This window comes from Amblyraja radiata, chromosome 2 (assembly GCF_010909765.2).
Source record: "Amblyraja radiata isolate CabotCenter1 chromosome 2, sAmbRad1.1.pri, whole genome shotgun sequence".
NCBI lineage: Eukaryota > Metazoa > Chordata > Chondrichthyes > Rajiformes > Rajidae > Amblyraja > Amblyraja radiata.
The window spans coordinates 33,381,954-33,404,386 of NC_045957.1; the positions used below are offsets into that span (position 1 = coordinate 33,381,954).

The window sequence follows — 22,433 nt, forward strand, 5'->3', positions numbered from 1 at the left end:
GAAGGCAATCAATATCAGCCTAGCCAGCAATGCCCGCATCCTTGGAACCAAATTAATGAATGAAAATGTGACTCCAGCCCAGAAATAATTACATTCACTCTGGCTAGCGTTGTGTATAATTACGTGAAATTTGCATTAAATGGGTGATCCTAGGTAGCAAGCATCTCGTTAGTTGGTCAAATGTATTTAGTAATGGTTCCCATTTCTGTTGCCAACTCATTTATTCCACAAAATGTGATTGTGAGTCTATACCTTCTACCATTTAACATTGGTTAATGCCCGATTACTGGACACAGGCATTATTCTGCAGCAAAATGTTAGACTTTAGAGATACGGCGATGAGGCAGGCCCTTCGGCCCACCAAATCCGTGCCAACCAGTGATCACCCCATACACTAGACATGTTCTACACACTAGGGCCAATTTACTATTTTTACCAAATCCAATCAATCTACAAACCTGTACGTCTTTGGAGTGTGGGAGGAAACCGGATCACCTGGAGAAAACTCACATGGCCACAGAGGGAACGTACAAACTTCCTACACATAGCATCTATAGTCAGGATCTGAACCGGGTCTCTGGCACTGCAGGGCAGCAAGTCTACTGCTGCACCACTATCCCACCAACAAATGAACTGGAACAATAAACATTGCACAGAGTGCTGGAGGAACTCAGCAGGCCAGGCAGCATCTGCGGAGGGAATAGGCAGATGACATTTCGGGTTGGGACTCTTCTTCAGACTAAACTCAGATTCATGTTGCTCCCTTAAGTGGAACAATAAACCCACTTAATTTAGCTCAGTACTAATATTGAGTATTCTGCTTGATCACACATAAATCATGATCTTTGTTAAGAAATAGTGCACAATAAAGTCATGTTAAAGATCAATATATATAATTAAAATGTAAATTGCAGCATCATAGAGCATTAGATTGAAAATTCAGTACATATTCAGTTACATTAATAAACTGCTGTAGAACTGGTTAATAGCATGCTAACAGCAATAACATTTCATGACTGAATTATTTGCTGAATCAAATTTAACGGGAGGAAGCATTAGATTTCTATTGGCAAAGGACAGATGGGGGAATTTTAACTCTCGTGTTAATCAATCAATAAATCAATCAATCAATCAATCAATCAATCAATCAATCAATCAATCAATCAATCAATCAATCAATCAATCAATCAATCAACCTTTATTGTCATCTTGCAAAGCAACAGTTGTACAGTGCAAAATGAGAAGACGTTTCCCAGGGAATACCGGAGCATCGCACATGAAACTTAAAACATTTCACACATAATAACAATAAAAACAATCCAGTCCCTGATGAAACAGTATAAATAGTTAAAAGCAGGTAAAACTGCAACATTAAAATACAATCATTAAAATGTCCAGGGCAGCTGATTTGAGTGGCCAGTGCCAGAGTTATTATAATGTCAGTGCAAAGCCGCAGAATCAGGTGACTGTGAGTACAGAGTGACTGTTTAGCAGCCTCACAGCCTGTGGTAGGAAGCTGTTTAGCAGTCTGGTAATCCAGGCTTTGATGCTACGGTATCTCTTGCCTGATGGCAGGAGATCCAGGTGTATGTGGAGGGGGTGCAGTTTGTCCTTAGCTATTCTCAGAGCTTTTTTCAGACAGCGGCTCTGGAACAGTTCTTGTACCGAGGGTAGGGAGACGCGAATGATCCTCTCTGCTCCCCTCACTACCCTCTGCAGAGCCTTCCTGTCCGAGCAGTTGCAGGTTGAGTACCACGTATTTATGCAGTACATGAGTACAGACTCCACCGTGCCCCTGTAAAAAGTCCTGAGGATGTTGGTGGGGAGTGAGGCCTGTTTGAGTTTCCTCAGGAAGTGCAGTCACTGATGGGCCCATTTGACAATCCCAGTGTTATTCCTGGACCAGGTGTAGATTTAAATGGAATGAAAGAATTACTCTTAGATCTGCCCTGATACCTACCTACTGTCATGTGTAAACTGCAGCAACAACAAATCCTTGTGATAATTAACCAGATTGGAGCTGGCCGACTTCGGAACGGGGAGAGCTGTGGTGGCGTGAGGCTGCAACCCGACTTCGGAGCTTCGGAGGCTCCGGCCGCAGGCCCGGTGGACAGGAACATCGGGAGCTGGCAGGTCCCTGGTGGGAGGCCGCTTTTCGGAGCTCCCGCAATGGCAACTTCCCCTGCTGGAATCGCGGGGTTTAAATGACTCGGAGCGGGGCCTAACATCACCCCCGAGGCTTAAAGGCCGCGGGACTTACCATCGCCTCGGCGCTGCAGTTGGACTGCTGGACCGCGGGAGAAGAACAAAGGGAAGAGATAAGACTTTTGCCTTCCATCACAGTGAGGAGGTGTTGGAGATTCACGGTGATGGATGTTTGTGTAAGTTAACTAGATTGGACTTTACCTGGAGTTTTGTCATTTAACCTGCAGAAATAACAGGAACTGAAACCAAGGGCAGGTTATACAGACTGAGGGGTGACCTTATTGAGGTATATAAAATCATGAGGGGCAGAGATAAGGAGTGGCTCATCAATGCCTTTACATCTTCAAAAGGTTGAGGAGATTCGACATGCCACCAAATATTCTGTCCAACATCAACACTTTGTCGTTCATCTATTTCTTACAATTTGTAGCTACTTGAATTGGAGACAAACCCCCTCACATTGTAATAGTAAGGAAGCCTCATTTAGCCTGGGCAGAGGCCTGTAGTCCGAACAAAATGTCTAAATCAAACTGTGAAATAAAAGTAAAAGGCAGAATACTGCAAATGTTGGCAATCTCAAGTGAAAATCAAAAATAACGAATGCTGGGAAAAAGATTTCAGCAGATCAGGCAACATCAGTGGAGAGAATGGAGACACAATGAACTGCAGATGCTGCAATCTTGAGCAAAACAAAAAGTGCTGGAGTAACTCGACGGGTCAGGCAGCATCTGTGAAAGGAATGGGGATAGGCGACTATTCAGGTCAGGATTCTGGTGGGGGTGAGAGAACGAATGCTGGAAAAGAGGTAATGGCAGGACAAAACCTGGCAAGTGATGGGTGGAGGAAGGAACTGCAGATGCTGGTTTATACTGGATATAGTCACACAGTGCTGGAGCTACTCAGCACATCAGGAGCATCTCTGGAGAAAAAGGATGGGCGACGTTTTGGGTCGGAACCCTTCATCAAACTGGAAATAGAGGGGGGGGGGGGAACTGGAGGTAGGGAAAGGCCAGAGCAAATCAGAGCTGGCAACAGATGACCAAGGAAGGGTGTAACCCATAATAGCCCATTGTTAGCTGGGGAAGAGGCGATAACACAGGGATGCACACAGTGGAACTAGTGGGATGACTAGGGTGGGGGAGGGGGGGAGAGGGAATGCAGGGCTTACTTGGAATGAGAGAAATCACCGCTGGGTTTTAAGCCGCCCAAGTGATAGGTGGATACGGCTGAGGTGAGGTTTGATCCTCAGATGAACGCATAACAGCTGGAGATGGAAATTATACAAAAGAATGAGAACTAAATTTAGGAGATAAATGGAATGATACGTAAAGCCAGAGGGAGGGGTTATAGGGGAAGAGGATGGGGATGGGGCATGGAATAGGGAAAATATGAGTCTACATCCGAGTGGGAGATACTGGGATAAGTGGAGAAAACCAGGATTAAGGTTTCAGGTCAATTATCTATCAGCACTGATGAAACATTGTTTTAATTTGAACTTTTTCCCCTCACTGCAGATGCTGGCTGAACTGCTATGAATTATATGGACTGGAAGTGACATTTCTACTCGGCTTTCCCAAACAAAAACATGAAATGATTTCAATGAAACTTTTGTGTGGATTAGGGGAATGGTTTTTAAATCAGCTAACCGGGGTTTAATGAAGATGGGAACTGATAGAGATCGGAAGTGGATGTCCATCCACGGTGATGAGATACACAAGCTTATACACTTACCCCTTCAGTAGACCCATTGAGGTTGTATCCACACACATTCATATAATTTGGAAACACATTAGTCCACCCTTCGGCCGTGCAGTTCCTGCTTACTTTGCCTGTAAGGAAAAGATCATTGGATTTAATATTTAATCCAGACTGCAGAAGAGTCTGAAGAAGGGTCTTGACATGAAACGTCACCTATTCCTTCGCTCCATAGATGCTGCCTCACCCGCTGAGTTTCCCCAGCATTTTTGCCTACATTGGATTTAATATGGTAGATAGACACAAAATGCTGGAGTAACTCAGCGGGTCAGGCAACGCATCAACAGAATTAACAAGCTCATCAGGAAGGCTGGCTCCATCCTGGGGGTGGAGTTGGAGTCACTAGAGATGACCTTTTTTTTAAATCAAAAATAATTTATTTAATTACGATCACGCTACAAAAACCAAGCCGTGGTAACCCACCCACCGCCATAGTACAAATTATCTGAATTTTACACATAGTACAAATTATCTAAATTTTCAAACAACTATGGTTACAATCCTTCAAATATACTAAGTAACTACGATACAACGATGTCCCTCTCTAACACCACCTGGGCGCGGATGTAACCCCGGTAAAGGGGCAAGCATCTGGCGCGGGCAGAGCCCTCTGCCGCCTGGCCCCGTGACTCGCGGATGGCCAGCTTGGCCAGGCCTAGGAGCAACCCAACCAGCACATCTTCAGCCCTGCCCACTCCCTGGATCCCGTAACCAGTCCTTCGGTCACTGACAGCGGAGCCGTTGCTCTCCCCTAAGGACCCTAGGTGGAGTGGCGGTGCTCCTTGCCCCCCGGACCTTGGCTACAAGGGACGCTCCACTGGTCCCACTAGGGATGGTCTTGGAGGGGAACCTGTGGAACACCTTGAACAATACAGCTCACCCCCTCCATGACACACTGGTCAACATGAGAAGTACCTTCAGCAACAGCGTGTAAGAAGGAACTGCAGATGCTGGTTTAAACCGAAGAAAGACACAAAAGGTTGGAGTAACTCAGCGGGACAGGCAGCTTCTCTGCAGAGAGGATTGGGTGACATTGCGGGTCGAGACCCTTCTTCAACCAGCCTGTCCCACTGAGTTACTCCAGCATTTTGTGTCTACCTTCAGCAACAGAATGGTTCCACCAAGATGCCACACAGAATGCCACAGGAGATCCTTTTCCCCTTTGGCTATCAAACTGTACAACTCCTCCCCCTTCTGTCGTGGGGTAGACAGACTCCCCTTTCTTCACCATGTACCTATCTAATGGCTTTTAAAAGCTGCCATTGTACATATCCCGACAGCATACTCTGGCAAATCATTCCGATACACACAACTATTTGTGTTAAGAAATTACCCCTTGGGTCTCTTTGAAGTCTTTCCCCTCTCACCTTAAACCTATGGCCCCCAGATCTGGACTCCACTACCCTGTGAAAATGACTGACACCATTCACCTTAATCATATCTCTCATGGTTTTGTATACCACCACAAGATGATCCCTCAGCCTCCTACTCTCTGAGGAAAAAAAACCCTTCATGCTATCTCGTCTCTCCTTATAACTCGAGCCCTCGAGTTACGATGATTTGTTTCTGCACCTTCCCAGCTTAATGGCATCCTTCCTATGATGGGATACGAAAGGTAGGTGATCAGCGCAATCAAATAAAGGGGGGGGGGGGGATAATGGGGATGGGAGGCAATAGGGCTGATCAGAACTGTGCGTAATACTCTAACTGTAATCATCGTCGTCAAAAATATCAATGGGGACAGTGCCTTACAATGCTATGTACGACAGTGATCGCAACTTCTACTGAAGTGTGGATGGCTGTTGGCTCGCTAGGAGCTCATCCGCCCTTTGGTCCTGCTGGGGGTCCACAGCCCCCTCCTCCCCTGGCACACCAGGTGGGGGAGACGGTTAATTCGCCACCTATGCGACCATGGAGCAGGTAGCACAGAATTACATGGTACCCGTGGCGGGGGGAGTGAGAGTGAGTGTGTGTGAGTGAGAGTGAGTGTGTGTGAGTGAGAGTGAGTGGATGTGTGTGTACTTGTGTGTGTGTGAGTGTGTGTGTGAGTGTGAGTGTGAGAGTGAGAGTGAAAGTGAGTGAGTGAGTGTGTGTATGTGTGTACGTGAGAGTGAGTGAGTGAGTGAGTGTGTGTGTGTGCTTGTGTGTTTGTGTGTGTGTGCGCGTGTGAGTGTGAGAGTGAGTGAATGGGTGTGTGTGTGTGAGAGAGAGAGTGATTAAGTGTGTGTGTGGGGGAGTGAATGTGAGAATGAGTGAGTGTGTGTATGTGTGTGTGAGAGTGAGTGAGTGAGTGTGTGAGTAAGAGTGTGTATACTCATGGAGCAGTCTTGTCTATGCTCCATAGCTCCTTTATGCCCTGCCATTTACTATATAGACAACCCTTGGTATTCACATCATCAACTTCTCATCCACAAACCTACGAATCGTACTTGTCATTAACAAATGTACTAATCATACCTCCAACATCCACATCCAAGTCATTAATATATCTCACAAACAGCAAAGTACCAGCACTGTGGAAGCAAGAACCTGCAAATGCTGGTTAATACACAAAAGGACACAAAGTGCTGGAGCAACCCAGCAAGTCCGGCAGCATCACTAGAGAACGTGGATAGATGACGTTTCGGGTCGAGATCCTTCTTCAATCAAGGTCCTGCATAGTATGGTATCTAGAAAGTGATCTAAAGAAGTGTCTCGACCCAAAACGTCACCCATTCTTTCTCTCCAAAGATGCTGCCTGTCCCGCTGAGTTACTCCAGCATTTTGTGTCTATCACTTGGGGTCGAGTTCCGAGCTGGCTAATTGGATCCAAAAGTGGTTTCAAAAGTTGCTTCAAGAGGAAGGGTCTCGAAAGACTCGAAACGTCACCTATCCAGGTTCTCTCGAGATGCTGCCTGACCTGCTGCGTTACTCCAGCACTTTGTGTCCATTAATGTACCACTACTGATCCCTGTGGTTCACCTGCAGTGTCAGACTTCCAACTAATACAATATCCTCTTGCCACTACCTCCCACCATCCTATCACCAACACACATTTGTATCCAATTAAGCAACTCACCTTGGATCCCATGTAACCCACCTTCTAGATAATGTACTATGTGGGACCTTAATTGAATCATCTGAATCTCAGCACAAGATGCTGTAGTGAATGGTTACTTTGGAAACAGCGAGGATGTTTCCACTAAGTACGGCAGGCCTGAAAACCATTCTTAAAAGGCTTTAAATCTTTTTACACAATGTGGATTCTGAATTATTGCTTGGACATGTGCAAGAAAATTGACATTTTTCATTAGTGACATTGGACAGGATCTTTAAGCGGTCTGGAAGATATCACTGATGAAAATGGATGACTCATTCAAAGCAACTGAAGTGCAGCATCACATAGAATGTAATATTACCACAGGCTACTATTTTTACAGACCTTGGCTAAGCTGTATGAGCATACATGTAACGTCTACTTTAGCAGCCTTTATTGTCTACTAGTGCAGCATGGTGGAGCAGTGGTAGAGTTGCTGCCTTATGCTCCTGTCCCACTTAGGCGACTTTATATGCGACTACAGGCGACTAGGCTGTCTCCACATGGTCGCCAGGGGTGTCGCCTGTATGGTTGTGAGTCGTCTCCTCAGTTGCCCAAAGAATCGTAGCCTTTTTCTGGTCGCCGCTGGATTTTGAAATGTTCAAAACTTTTCGGCGACCGTGGATTTGTCGTAGGTTGACTTCTCCTTCAGTAGGTGCTGTCGTAGGTTGTCGCCAGGATGGCGTAGGTTGTCGCCAGGATGGCGTAGGTTGTCGCCGGTGCTGACTTTGGTGAATTCCATTGGCGACTACCTACGTCAACCTACGTCAACCGGCGACAGGTACCGGCGACTGAATTGTCTTATTTTGTCGTAGCTTGTCGCGGGTGGACGTAGGTTGTCGTAGGTGTGGTCGTAGGTGGACGTCCTAATGGGTCGCCGGTTGTCAGTAACTTGCAGTAACTTCACGTCGACTAGGTGGTAGGTTGTTGTAGACATTGTCGTAGACATTGGCGTTTGAGGGGGTCCAGTCGCCGATTTTTCTGCTACGACTATGACAGTCGCCGAAAAAATTGCCTAAGTGGGACAGGCCCATTACAGCGCTTGCAGCGCCAGAAACCTCAGTTCGATCCCGACTATGGGTGCTGTCTGTATGGAGTTTGCACGCTCTCCCCTGACCTGCGTGGGTTTTCTCCGAGATCTTCGGTTTCCTCCCACACTCCAAAGACATGCATGTTTGTAAGTTAATTGGTTTGGTATAAATGTAAATTGCCCCTAGTGGGTGTAAGGTTGTGTTAATGCACGGGGATCGCTGGTCGGTGCGGAGTCGGTGGGCCGAAGGGCCTGTTTCCGCTCAGTTTCTCTAAACTAAACTGAATCAAATTCCTTGCAAAATATACTTGGCCAATAAAGTATGATTATGACTATGATTATGATGATTATGATTACAAAAAAGTAAACTTAATATTACAGAAGACCTAACATAGGTGTGCCCCACGTCATTTTGCTCGATAAGGTGATAGAGGGAGGTGCTGGGAGGGGAAAATGGGTTTGGTCGTGGGGTATCTCTCAGGGGTCTTCAGATTATTAGCACGTTTGTCAGATCTTTTGTGAGCCCATTACAAAGACGTGTCAAACATCACCAGTCCTAACACCTCCCCGCTCCTCAGACAGATTTACTTCCTTAGGGTTTTACTACATTTTTGTTGCAAAAAAAAAATGCCAACTCGAATACAGACCATGATCGCTGCTGAAGTCCCCAAAATATTTTGGACAGGGCACGCTGATTGTATCACTGATCCTGGCTGGCATCCAGCAGGTGAAATTATCCCAAATCCCAGCACATCCTAGAAACAAGAAGAAAAACAAACATGCCTTTAGTGTCATATCTTAAGCAACTCATATCTTTGTTTAACCACCTGTCATCATCAACAAAGACAGAAAATCACTAATTTAGTTTACAGCTTCTATTCTAATTATGTCATTATTTTGTCTTAATTCCAGAACCAACACAGAATAGACAAAAGCAAATAGCAAGAACAAACTGCTAGAGGAACTCAGCAGGTCAAGCTATATTTGTGGAGTCAGAGGGATTGTCAACACCTTGTGTTGAGATGTTGCTTGTCCTGTTTATTTCTTGATTGAAAGATACTGAATGGAAGCAGGCCCTTCGGCCCTCAGATCTATGCTGACCATCGATCATCTGTTCATGCAGGTTCTATGTTATCTCACTTTTGCATCCACTCCCTCCACATTAGGGGTACTTTACAGAGGCCAATTAAAGACAATGTCTTTGGTTTAGTTTAGTCAAAAGTCAAAAAAGTCAATTCAAAAGAGTTTATTGTCATGTGTCCCTGATAGGACATTGAAATTCTTGCTTTGCTTCAGCACAACAGAACATAGTAGGCATTGACTACGAAACAGATCAGTGTGTCCATATACCATTATATACGTAAATACCCACATGAATAAATTAATTGATAAAGAGCAAATAACAGATAATGGGCTATTAATGTTCAGAGTTTTGTCCGAGCCAAGTTTAATAACCTGATGGCTGTGGGGAAGTAGCTATTCCTGAGTTTAGTTTAGTTTAGTTTAGATAAAGTGTGGAAACAAGCCCTTCGGCCCCCCTTGCACATGCTGACCAACAATTATTTGCAGACTAGTTCTATCCCACACACTAGGGACAATTTACAGAAGCTAATTAACCTGCAAACCTGCACGTCTTTAGTGTGAGAGAAAACAGGAGCACCCAGAGAAAGCGCACGTGGTCACAGGGAGAATGTACAAACTCCGAACAGACAGCACCCATAGTCATGATCGAACCCTTGCCACTACCACTGAGCCACCATGTCCCCCTTAATTCTTTCCTAGCCCAGGTTGATGGTAGAATGCTTCAACAGCCCTGACTGAAATCAGCTAATTCCACAGAAACATACTGATCTGGAACAACAAACAATCTGCAGGAGGGTCTCGATGCTTTGAAGAGCATCTGGAGTTGGAAATAGACCAGTTTCAGGTTGAACCTCTTCACCTCAACCCTGTTTGAACTGGAATATTCAATTGGTTGCCGACCATTTTAACTTCCCTTTCCATTTCCATAGAGACCTTTCTGTCCTGGGCCTCCTCCATTGCCACAGTGAGACGACAAGCGAACTGGAGGAACAGCACCTCATATTCCACTTGGATAGCTTCCAGCCCAATAGTATGAACATTAAGGTCTCCAATTTGAGGTGATACCCACCCTCTCTCTTTCCTGTGCCCACACTGGCATGCAGCTATTTCTCTCCCTGTCCCACCCCTCTTTCCCCTCTTGCCCCCACCTCCTCCTGTGGCAATCTCCCTATTTTCCTCTCTCTGTCTTTACATTTCACTTTTCTCTCCTTATCTCCAGCCACTGCCACTTACTCTGCCCATTTGCCAATCAAACCTCCTCCCCTCTCACCTGTATCCACCTATCACTTACATAGAAACATAGAAAATAGGTGCAGGAGGAGGCCATTCGGCCCTTCGAGCCTGCACCGCCATTCATTGTGATCACGGATCACTTGCCAGGCTTTGTCCTGCCCCTACCCCTTTTCCAGCTTTCCTCCCCCCGAAGCAATCAGCCTGAAGAAGGGTCTTGACCTGAAACGCTGCCTGTCCATTCCCTCCACACACGCTGCCTGAGCTGCTGAGTTACTCCAGCGCTTTGTGGAGCATCCTATGGAATAGCCAATTGTTCATCTGACGTTCCTTTGTAAACTGAGCCACTGGAGCCAGTGCACGTCCAATCCTGTTAACAAGGGATAACCTGGGCATCTTCATCTCAATGATTCCCTTTGAATATTCCATTGGAAAGTGCTCCACTTGCATCTGCTTGCTGATTTATTGATGTCTCTTGCTGCCTTGATAACTGCCCAGTTATATAACTGTCACCTGGATGCAACATAATTTCCTCAAACTCAACAGCGATAAGACAGAATTCCTCCTCATAGGCTCCAAAGCCACACTCAGCAAAATCAATAACCCCACTCTCACCATCGACGGCACCACTGTCTCCCCATCTCCCCAGGCCCGCAACCTTGGCGTGATCTTTGATTCCACCATCTCCCTTGAGCCTCACATCCGCCATGTCATTAAAACCTCCTTCTTTCATCTCCGCAACATCGCCAAACTCAGACCCTCTCTCACACCTCCCGCTGTTGAAAGACTCATCCATGCCTTCATCTCCTCCCGACTGGACTATTGCAACTCACTTCTCCTTGGCATCAGCTCTCCAGCTCCCAGGCTCTGGAACTCCCTCCCCCAACTGATCCGCAATTCCGTGTCCCTCACCATCTGCCAGTCCCGCCTCAAGACCCATCTCTTCACCTCTGCCTATCCTTAGCCCCACGTCCCCCTCCCTTTTCATCTGTGCATTAATTGCCTCATACTGTGTTTTGTATTGAATTCTGTCTTTACTTTGTGTACTAGTCATGTCTCTACTATTTATTTCATTCCCCTTACATGTTTTTCCTCTACATGCTCAATTTTTGTAAGGTGTCCTTGAGACTCTTGAAAGACGCCCATATTAAATTTATTATTATTATTATTATCTTGTTATCTTCAAGCTACTGCTGCATGAACAATGAAGCGTGGCAAGTACATCGGTTAAGACATTGTCAGCCGGCTGATCAAACACTGTGTGGGGGGTAGTTACACTTAAGGCAGACCATGATGACGAGGAGTGTGAGGTGGCTTCTACACACCATAAAACTGGCAAGGACCAGAAACAGTGGTGAGCCACTTGGTTGAGTGAAGGCACCCCTACAGTCCCTCTAACTGATAGGATGTGTGCACAGAACAACAAGAGCACATTAAAAGCGCCCAGTGAGAAGTTAATTCACTCCATAAGGCTTGACATTCAGAACCTGGTGGGATAATGTGCCTTGGATGACTGAACCGCTTCAGGAGCTTTCAAGATGTTTCTTGCCAAATGATGACTGTGCACATTTCTAAGCTTGAATTTGAGTTCAAAGGAGAAGCTGAGTAGGCTGTGCCTCGTTTCCCTGGAGTGTAGTCAACTAGAAAGTTACTTCAGAGAGAGTACTGCAGAGTCTCTGTAGAGTCAGCCTTATAGAGGTTTATAGAATCATTATGAAACAAGGGACTGCAGATACTGGAATCTTAAACAAAAAAAAGGGCATCTGGAGGAACTCAGCAGAGGGAAACTTTCTCCAAAATGGGCATAATATGTGGAGACATTGCAGTGGAACAGTAAAATGGAGACACAAGAGACTGTAGATGCTGGAATCTTGAGCAAAAAACAAACTGCTGAGGGAACTCAGCGTTTGAACTCCATCGGTCAAAAGAAGGGCCCTGACCTGGAGCGTTGTCTGACCTCTTCCCTCTACAAATGCTGCCTGACCTGCTGAGTTCCTCCAGCTGGCTGTTTCATAAGTTCATAAGTGATAGGAGCAGAATTAGGCCCTGCCGCCCATCAAGTCTACTCCACCATTCAATCATGGCTGATTTTTCTTTCCCTCTCAACCCCATCCTCCTACCTTCCCCCCATAACCTTTGACACCCTTGCTAATGTTTGCTTTATATAAAATAATTTTGGCTTAGATGAGGTGAATAGTCACAGGCTTGTACCCAGGGTAGGGGGGTCCAAAACTAGCGGCTATAGGGTTAAGGTGAGAGGGGTAACAGCAGCATTGTAGCTCACCAGTTCCATAAGCAATGTCCAATATCCGCAATGGGGTGTAGGTGAATTGCTCAGTACCTTATCTGATGGGAAGCCTGATAACACAGGGGGAGAAGATGTTCCCGAGGCTGGCATGAGGTTTGAAGCAAAGATGTTTTTTAGAGTTTTAGTGAATCAGCATGGAAACAGGTCCTTCAGCCCACTAAGTCCATGCCGACAATCGATCATTCGTTCACATTAGTTCTGTGTTATCTTTCTTTTCCACCACTCCCTAAATACTAGGGGCAAATTACCGAGACCAATTAATCTACAAACCTGCAGGTCTTTGGGATGTGGGAGGAAACCGGAGCACCTGGAGGGACGCATGGAGAACGTACAAATTCCACACAGGAAGCAGCTTTACTCCTGTGTCACTGTGCTGCCCTTATGTTTTAACATAGATCATTTCAGTAAATACTGTGCAGGTGCGTGATGTTAAACTCAAACACGATCACTCCCAAGAAATAATTCCTTCCTCCACCCTTGTTTTTATTCTTATTGGCACCCCATCCATCAATAAAAGGTTCAGTCAATTTCAGTTGGAGTGCAAGCAATGACTCAGAGGAGGAAGAAACTGTGTATACTCATGATCTTCCAGGATGGAAGCATATGGTCAAGAATATATAGGTGGGGAAAGAGAGAGATTAGCACTTCAAATATTCAAGCCATTTTCACAAATAAATGTTTCTCAATCTAGTTGTACTCAGATCTCTTTATATCTCCTTGTACACATACAAATTCCTTCTATATGTACACACTTGGTCAATAAACCAATCCATTCATTCATTCATTCATTCATTCATTCATTCATTCATTCATTCATTCATTCAATGAGCCATTCATCTGCTCTATGGAGGAAATGGATCGGTGACATTTCAAGTCAGGACCCTTCTGCAGACCTTTCCAGGGCAGCATTTGATGGCCCTGGGCTTGTACTCGCTCGAGTATAGAAAGATGAGGAGGAATCTACCAAATAATGGAAGGCGTAGATAGATGATTCCAGTAGTGGCAGAGTCTAGGACCAGAGGGCGCAGCCTCAGAATAAAAGGGCGTACCTATCCTAGAGATGGGGATGAATTTCTTTGGCCAGAGGATGGTGAATCTGTAGAATCACAGATGTTTGTGGAGGCCAGGTCATTGGGTATTTTTAAAGCAAACATTGATAGGTTCTTGATTAGTAAGAGCGTCAAAGGTTACGGGGAAAAGGCAGGAGAATGGGGTTGCGAAGGAAAGATTGCATGGTGGAGCAGATTTGATGGGCTGAATGACCTAATTCTGCACCTTTGTCTTATGGTCGCCTGCTCATTCCCTCATGCTGCCTAACCTGATGAGTTCCTCCGGCACTTTGTGTTTTGCTCAAGATTCCAGCATCTGCAGTTCCTTCTGCTTCCATTCTCCTTGGCTGCTGGTCATTCATAGCCACTTCTCATCTAAACAATGAGGTAAGACCCCCATCTAAGCATTAGCTTTACCCTACTCTTGCTCAAACTGTTATTCAGGCCCTATTTTGGTCAATGGATCTTAACAAAGCATTCGACCAGGTTCCACACGTTAGGCTGCTCTGGAAGATTTAGATCGCATGGGATCCAAGGAAAGATGTTTGTATATTTACAAACATATTTACAGGAGATTGGTTGTTTGCACATTGGACCCGAGCTTTTTCGGTACTTATGGATGAGGTTTAGTTTAGTTTAGTTTATTTTCATGTGTACAAGGCACTGTAAAAAACGTTTTCTGTCTTTTGTGTCTCTTTTTGTGAAGACAGGCAACACCATATTCTTTTAATCACCCTGCATAAATTCTTTGTTAGTCAGGAATCCACACCGGCTGTGGCTAGACTTTTCAGTTTTGCGCACTTATACACAAATCCGTTTCCATGTTTCTCTCTCGTTTACTTTCAAATTTTATTTCTATTTCTTTATCATCTTCTTGATCATCATTTGCTGATTATACCGGCAACTAGGTAAACCTATTCCTTTGATTGGACGGCACAGTGGTGCAGCGGTAGAGTTGCTACCATACAGTGCCAGAGAACCGGGTTCGATCCTGGCTCTGGGTGTTGGCTGCACAGAGTTTTTAACCTTCTCCCTGTGTCGCATTGGGTTTTCTTCAGGTGCTCTGGTTTCCACCCACATCCCAAAGACGTGCGGTTTTATAGGATGATAAGCAGATAAATTGTCCCTAGTGTGTAGGATAGAACTAGTGGATGGGTGATCGTGGTCGGCATGGACTAGGTGGGCAGAAGGGCCTGTTTCCATGCTCTGTTTCTAAAGTATACTAACAGAGTGAATATTATCGTTACCTTCCCTTGTAATCCATAGATGAACCACTTTGCCTATTCAGATCTTATGCCTTAAAGGAAAGTCTATCTGTTGCAAGTTGTGTAATATTTCTTTAAATTTGCGCTAGTATCCATCCACTCTATTGTTATATTATTGAATGTAGTTTTTCTGATGAGTCAGAATGCCTTGGCCCCTCATATCTCCATTGTTTCTTCTGTTTAAATTCCAAACTCTGATTTCAGATTAAATGCACTACTTCCAAATGTGATGTAAAATTCTATAATATTATGGTCACTCTTCCCTGGAGACCTCTTTGCGTTATTGCATCCTTTCTCAGTATTGGATCTAAAATAAGCTTCTCTACTGGTTAGTTCCTCAATTTATCCAGAAATCAATTTTGTGCGCTGTACCAAAATTCATCCCCTACATTGTTAGCACTAATTTGATTTGCTCATCTGATATATTTAGATTAAAATCCTCCTCCAATACTGTATCACCCCTGTTAAATGCATTTCTAATTTTGTTGATTATATTCGATTCCACAGCAGTACAATTATTTGGAAGCTTATAAACTGCTTCTCCTGGTGCTTCTTAGCTCTGCATAAACTGATCCTAATTTTACACTTGGATCTGCCAAGCAAAAATACTTTCAAACTATCCTTTCAAATTAAGTCATTGCTTAATGATAATGCTACACCACCTCTTTTTCCTTATTGTTTGTCCTTCCTCAATGTGAAATGCCCTGGAATATTTCGGTACCTGGTTCTCCATTTCCATTTATAACTAATTGTGTCCTAAATTCATCTACCTCTTTACAAATGTAGCATGCATTTAGATACAATAACTTTAAATTTAGACTTTAGATTTTAGAGATATAGCGTGGAAACAAGTCCTTCGGCCCAGAGTCCATGCCGACCAGCGATCATCTCATACACTAACACTATCCTACACACTAGGAAAAGTTCACGATTTTTACAGAATCAATTAAGCTATAAACTTGTACATCTTGTACTAGAAGTGCCGAGATGGCCTGTTTCCATGCTGTAATTGTTATATGGTTATATGGTTATCTTGTACATGCATGGAGTGTGGGAGGAAATCAGAGCATCCAGACTGCTCTCTTTTATAACATTTCCCTGTTACTAATGGGTGCAAATGGCAAATCTTGCCCTAAGCATTATTAGCTATGCAGCAGCATCTGTTTTGACAAAAATAGAGTAGGTAAACTTTAATTTTGCTTTTTCATGTCAATACCTATTTGGTCACATTCTAATTCTCCACTCATTTCCACAATATGATCTTTAAGATCACAGATTATTGAACCACGCATATTACTTTTTTGCATTTTTGTAAATTATGCAAGTGTTGAGGCATGTGCTTGTTTGGTTTAGTTTAGAGATACAGCGTGGAAACATGCCCTTCAGCCCACCGAGTCTGCGTTGACCAACGATCACCCATACACTGGTTCTATCTTATCCCACTTTTGCATCTTACACACTCGGGGCAACTTACAGAAGCCGATTAACCTGCAAACCTGCATGTCTTTGGAATGTGGAAGGAAACCGGTGCACCCGGAGAAAACCCATGTGGTCACGGAGAACGTACAAACCCGATGTGATCGAACTTGGGTCTCTGATGCTGTGAGGCAGCAACTCTACCGCTGCGCCACCCATATTAGTTATATATCATTCTACTTTGACCATGCTCTGGAATTTCTCCTCTGTGTGTGTCACTCTCCTCCTCGAATGTGACTCTTAAAACCTTTGCCATCTGACACCTCTCTCCATGGACCAGTGCCTAATGCTTATCAAATGTTCACTTCATCATGGTCCTGTTAAGTGTTTTGTGGCATTTCATTACATTAAAGATGCTACTCAAATCAGTGTTGCTATTGTGTGTGTTGTTGAGTTAATGGATGTTAACCATTGGTGACAGGTTTGAATAAGTGTGTTTACATTATGTGTTGGTGAATGTTTATTTGTGTTTTTGAGAGTCCAGAGTCCAGAGTCATGGGTGCTTAATTGTTATGAGAATGGAAAAATGAAACTCTTACATGCTGAAGCGTTACAGGGCCATTAATGCAATAACACAACAAATAAATATACAACATTCAATAATACAATAAATTGATAATCAGCAATACTAGATCTGATGGTTACTGGGAAGAAGCTCTTCTTGAACCTGGAGATCACATTTCTCAGCTCCTGTACCTTCTTCCCAACAAGATGAGAGCATGGCCAAGATGGTGTGGGTCTTTGGTGATAGCAGCTGTCTTTGTTCATGAAATTCTTGCCTCCTGTAAATCTTTGTATCTGTATGTTTCTACTGCATGTTGTGTGTGTGTGTGTGTGTGTGTGTGTGTGTGTGTGTGTGTGTGTGTGTGTGTGTGTGTGTGTGTGTGTGTGTGTGTGTGTGTGTGTGTGTGTGTGTGTATATATGGTGGTGTGTGTGCATGTGTGTGTGTGTGTGTATATGCATGCGTGTGTGTGTATATGCGTGCATGTGTGTGTGTGTGTGCATGTGCGAGCATACAGGCGTGTGTTCATGTGTGTTGTAATGCAAGGCTTAAAACAGTCTTTTCAGCCAATAACAGTAGAATTACCTGTCTTTATCTGTCCTTATCTCAGGCAAGCAGACTTACCTATGAAAACAATTAGGTGCTGATACTAGAAAATTACGAGACCTTGTTCGATCATGCCGCCCTCATGGACGTATAGTAGCAGTTTAGTTTAGTTTAATTTACAAATAAAGCATGGATCTTGGGTAGGATGTAAAGGGCCTGCCCCAATAACGCGACCTTTCAGTGACTGTCTTCGACCTTCAAGCTCGAGGGCAGTCGCTCGAGAACCCTTGAGCTGGATCGACTGTCAGCGATGAAACCGCGAGCCAGATCGACCGACCGCGCAGACAAACACATCACAAAGGCGGGGGCCTGGGAAAGCGGGGGAGCGCTGTCTGAAATTCACACCCACGATGAACAGGAAGGTAAAAGACGGTTGCACAGTGTACGGTAAGTCCTATGGAGAGCGCGGGTAGGGGGGGAATAGAGAAGGGGAGAGAGGGGGAGAGAGGGGGAGAGAAGGGGAGAGAAGGGGAGAGAGAGGAGAGAAGAGGAGAAAGGGGGAGAGAAGGGAAGAGAAGGGGAGAGAAGGGGAGAGAAGAGGAGAAAGGGGGAGAGAAGGGGAGAGAAGGGGAGAGAAGTGGAGAGAAGGGGGGAGAAGGGGGGAGAAGGGGGGAGAAGGGGGGAGAAGGGGGGAGAAGGGGGGAGAAGGGGGGAGAAGGGGGGAGAAGGGGGGAGAAGGGGAGAGAAAGAGTGGAGACACTTTTAAGAAGACAGACAACTTATAATAAAGTTTAGCGGGCATTTAACCTATCGGTCCTGAAAACTCATTTTCCTTGGTCCTGAAAACTCCAATGAACCAATTAAAATGCCCGGTCAGCAAAGGAGATTGCCTATGGCTGCCATCGACTGCCTGTAACTAAATAGCGACCCCACTCCACTGCACTACGTCAAAAGAACCATGCTGACCAATTTTTACTCGCGGAAAACATTTCAACATGCTGAAAATTTTATTTCGACCAAATTGAGGGAAAGGTCTTGCGGGAACTTCCCTCGAGCATGAAGGAGAGTTCCAGTGACCATATTTGAACTTCCTAGGACCACGTGTCGACCATGCTGCGAGTTTGAGTCGAGGGCAAACTCTTCTAAACTCGCAGATTAGGTCGCCGCAGTGGGACAGCCCCTTTAGGCCCACCAAGTCCACACCGACATCGATCGCCCGTTCACACTGATTCTCTGTTATCCCACTTTCACATCCACTCCCTGCACACAAGGGACAATTTATAGAGGCAAATTAACACACAAACCAGCATGTCTTTGGGATGCGTGAGGAAACCAGAGCACCTGGAGGAAACCCACGTGGTCACAGGGAGAACGTGCAAACTCCACACCGACAGCACCCGAGGTCAGGCTCGAGCCTGGGTCTCTGATGATGTGAGGCAGCAACTCTACCAGCAGCTCTAGTAAGTCTTTTCTTCCAGAGATATCTGAGATTAGCTCAATTTCTGCCACAATAAATAACCACTGTTTCATCACTAAGGAAGATTCCTAGTTTCAAAGGCGCAGTTGACTGGTACATGGAGATTAGGGACAACACGTGGGTTACTGAGTATATAAGTGCATGCTGCAAGACAAGTCACTGGACTTCTTCTTGGATCGCAATCCCAAAAGGTGTCCGGACCCTTTGAGTTTTCCAACCAAGCCCTTGTTACGGAGTCCTCAGCATGCAGTGGAAAGGCTTAGCTTTAGTTGTTCATTTTAGGGATACAGTGTGGAAACAGGCCCTTCGGCCCACCGAGTCCACGCCGAACAACGATCACCCCATACGTTAGTTCTAGCCTACACACTATGGACAATTAACAAAGGCCAATTAACTTACATACCAGCATGTCTTTAAAATGGGAGAGGAAAACAGAGGAAACCCACGCAAATCGCAGGGAGAACGTGCTAACTCCATACAGACAGCACCATTAGTCAGGGTCAAATCCAGGCCTATGGTGCTGTAAGGCAGCAGCTTCACCGCTGCATCACTGTACCGTCCCAAAGGCATGAGACGTTTTGCTAGCAGCCACCGTTTGTGTCAGTGTAGACCCAACGTGAGACTCGTGACTCATTTAATCCTTCACTAGTCTTTTTATCGTATTCACTATATTGAAATGAACTTAGTTTCATTTGTAATCCTGAGGTGTTCTTTCTCTGTCATTGATCTAAATCTTCGAAACCTGCTTGTACTCCCACACATGTGATCATGTGTGTCCTTGTGCACATGGATGTGCCCATGTTTGTGCACGGGTGTTGAATTTGCACAGCCTTGTGTGCATGGGTGCTCGGGTGCGTGAATTTGCACAGTTGTGTGTGTGTGTGTGTGTGTGTGTGTGTGTGTGTGTGTGTGTGTGTGTGTGTGTGTGTGTGTGTGTGTGTGTACATGTGTGTGTGTGTGTACGTGTGAATGTGTTGTAAAACCCAAGCTGAAAGCTGAAAATACCATTTAGCATTCAGTTATTCTGATTTCAAGCTTTCAGCCGATAAGAGCTCTGTGCATCTGCCCACAGTTCCAGGCATAATCTGCATGGACAGCTCATGTTGAATTATGGACAAAACTGCTCAACAGACCAAGTGAGGATTGCTTCAAGGTCACTAGGCGATGATTTAAGAGAGGGATGAAGAAACATGTCTTTACCCAGGGAACTGGATAAGTAGCACAATTTATCAAGTCAAACAAATTAACCCCCAAACTCCACATCATAATAAAAGCCAGCCTTTAAGTGGATTTGCTGTTCTAAGATTGTTCCCGATGTTGGGGGAGTCCAGAACAATTGGATAAGGGGGAAATATTTTAGGAATGAGATGAGAAAAAAAAAATTCACACAGAGAGTGGTGAATCTCTGGAATTCTCTGCCACAGAAGGTAGTTGAGACCAGTTCATTGGCTATATTTAAGAGGGAGTTAGATGTGACCCTTGTGGCTAAAGGTATCAGGGGGTATGGAGAGAAGGCAGGTACAGAATACTGAGTTGGATGATCAACCATGATCATATTGAATGGCAGGCTCGAAGGGCCGAAGGGCCTACTCCTGCACCTATTTTCTATGTATCTATGTTTCTAAGATATTCTTCTGCCTTACAGATGTTTTTAAGATTTTGAGGATCATATTCTGCAATTGAATATGTTTGACAATAGACAATAGACAATAGGTGCAGCAGTAGGTCATTCGGCCCTTTGATCAGCACCGCTGTTGGAAGCAAGATACAATGATATCCGATTAAATATGAAATAAAACCTTTCCTGTATTTTAAAATTGCAATTCACATCATGATAACCAGTGGCGTACTGGGTCTAGAAATATTGGTTGCCAGGAGACAAAGGGGGCCCACTTCATCAGGGGCCCACTTGATATAGGGGGTCCACTTCATCAGGGGCCCACTTGCCATCGGGCAAGCTGACACTTGGCCAGTCCACCACTGATGATAACACAGGAAAGGCCAAAGCATTCAACAATCAATTTTAGCATTGACAGAGGACTCTGAAAGGTATGACATGGCATGGGCTGCCTGCACTATATTGATGTGAAATCTGGATGCTTTTCCTGTGTTTTCTATAATTGTTGTAACATTTTTGTAACATTTTGATTTTGAGGAACATAAATTATAATTCAAGATGGGTGAGGATAGGGGTGCCACAACCCCAGAATTTCATGTGTTGGAAGGAACTGCAGATGCTGGTTTACACCGAAGATAGACACAAAATGCTGGAGTAACTCGGCAGGACAGGCAGCATCTTTGGAGAGAAGGAATGGGTGATGTTTCGGGTCGAGACCCTTCTTCAGACTGAGAATCAGGGGAGAGGGAAACTAGAGATATGGAAGGGTAAGATGTGAAATCGACAGATCAAAGCAGACAATGGTTAAGGAAATGCAGAATGGATCGTTGTTGGCTGAGGGGAAGGTGACAACGAGGCATACAAACAGTAAAATTAATCAGGAGGACGCTAGTCGGAGAACTAGGGTGGGGGAGGGATGGTGAGAGAGGTGAAAGCGAGGGTTACTTGAAGTTAGAGAAATCAATAGGGTTGTTATCTCCGGTTTGCTTCCAGTTCCTCGTGCTGGCGAGAGCAGGAACAGCGAGATACGGGACCTGAACGTGTGGCTGAGGAACTGGTGCACGGGGCAGGGATTTAGATTCTTAGATCACTGGGATCTGTTTTGGGGTAAGGGGGAACTGTACAAAAGGGATGGATTGCATCTTAACAGGTGTGGGACCAGCATTCTGGCAGGCAGGTTTGCCACTGCTACACGGGTGGTTTTAAACTGAATAAGGGGGGTGGGGTGTCGAATGGGATAGTGGAGGATGGAGCTAAAGGGAAAGGGTTTCTTAAATGTGTGAGCGTAGAGACAGAGGGGTGTAAAATGAGGGTAGAAGCAATAGGTAGCAAGGTGAAAACTAAACGTGGCATGCAGACAAAACCGGGGCAAAAATCAAAAAGGGCCACTTTTCAGCATAATTGTATAAGGGGTAAGAGTGTTGTAAAAACAAGCCTGAAGGCTTTGTGTCTCAATGCAAGGAGCATTCGTAATAAGGTGGATGAGTTGAATGTGCAGATAGCTATTAATGACTATGATATAGTTGGGATCACGGAGACATGGCTCCAGGGTGACCAAGGCTGGGAGCTGAACATCCAGGGATATTCAATATTCAGGAGGGATAGAGAGAAAAGAAAAGGAGGTGGGGTAGCGTTGCTGATTAGAGAGGAGATTAACGCAATGGAAAGGAAGGACATTAGTTTGGAGGATGTGGAATCGGTATGGGTATAGCTGCGAAACACTAAGGGGCAGAAAACGCTGGTGGGTGTTGTGTACAGGCCACCTAACAGTAGTAGTGAAGTTGGAGATGGTATCAAACAGGAAATTAGAAA

General features: G+C 44.9%; 1 protein-coding gene and 1 long non-coding RNA gene across 3 annotated transcripts in view; one reads left to right on the plus strand and one right to left on the minus strand.

The window, feature by feature from the left end:
• Positions 1–22,433, minus strand: part of vipr2 (vasoactive intestinal peptide receptor 2) — an 81,108-nt gene that overhangs the window by 37,779 nt on the left and 20,896 nt on the right. For both annotated transcript variants that reach the window (XM_033044633.1, XM_033044623.1), the window contains 2 exons: positions 8,714–8,821; positions 3,937–4,034 (listed from right to left, as the gene is read on the minus strand). In XM_033044633.1, coding sequence (XP_032900524.1) covers positions 3,937–4,034; positions 8,714–8,786 — 171 coding nt within the window. In that variant the 5' untranslated portion in view covers positions 8,787–8,821. The remainder of the gene's footprint in view (positions 1–3,936; positions 4,035–8,713; positions 8,822–22,433) is intronic.
• Positions 5,905–22,081, plus strand: LOC116988134. Its single transcript, XR_004415871.1, has 4 exons — positions 5,905–5,916; positions 8,254–8,258; positions 20,710–20,716; positions 21,906–22,081. It is a non-coding gene; the product is annotated as an uncharacterized LOC116988134 (long non-coding RNA).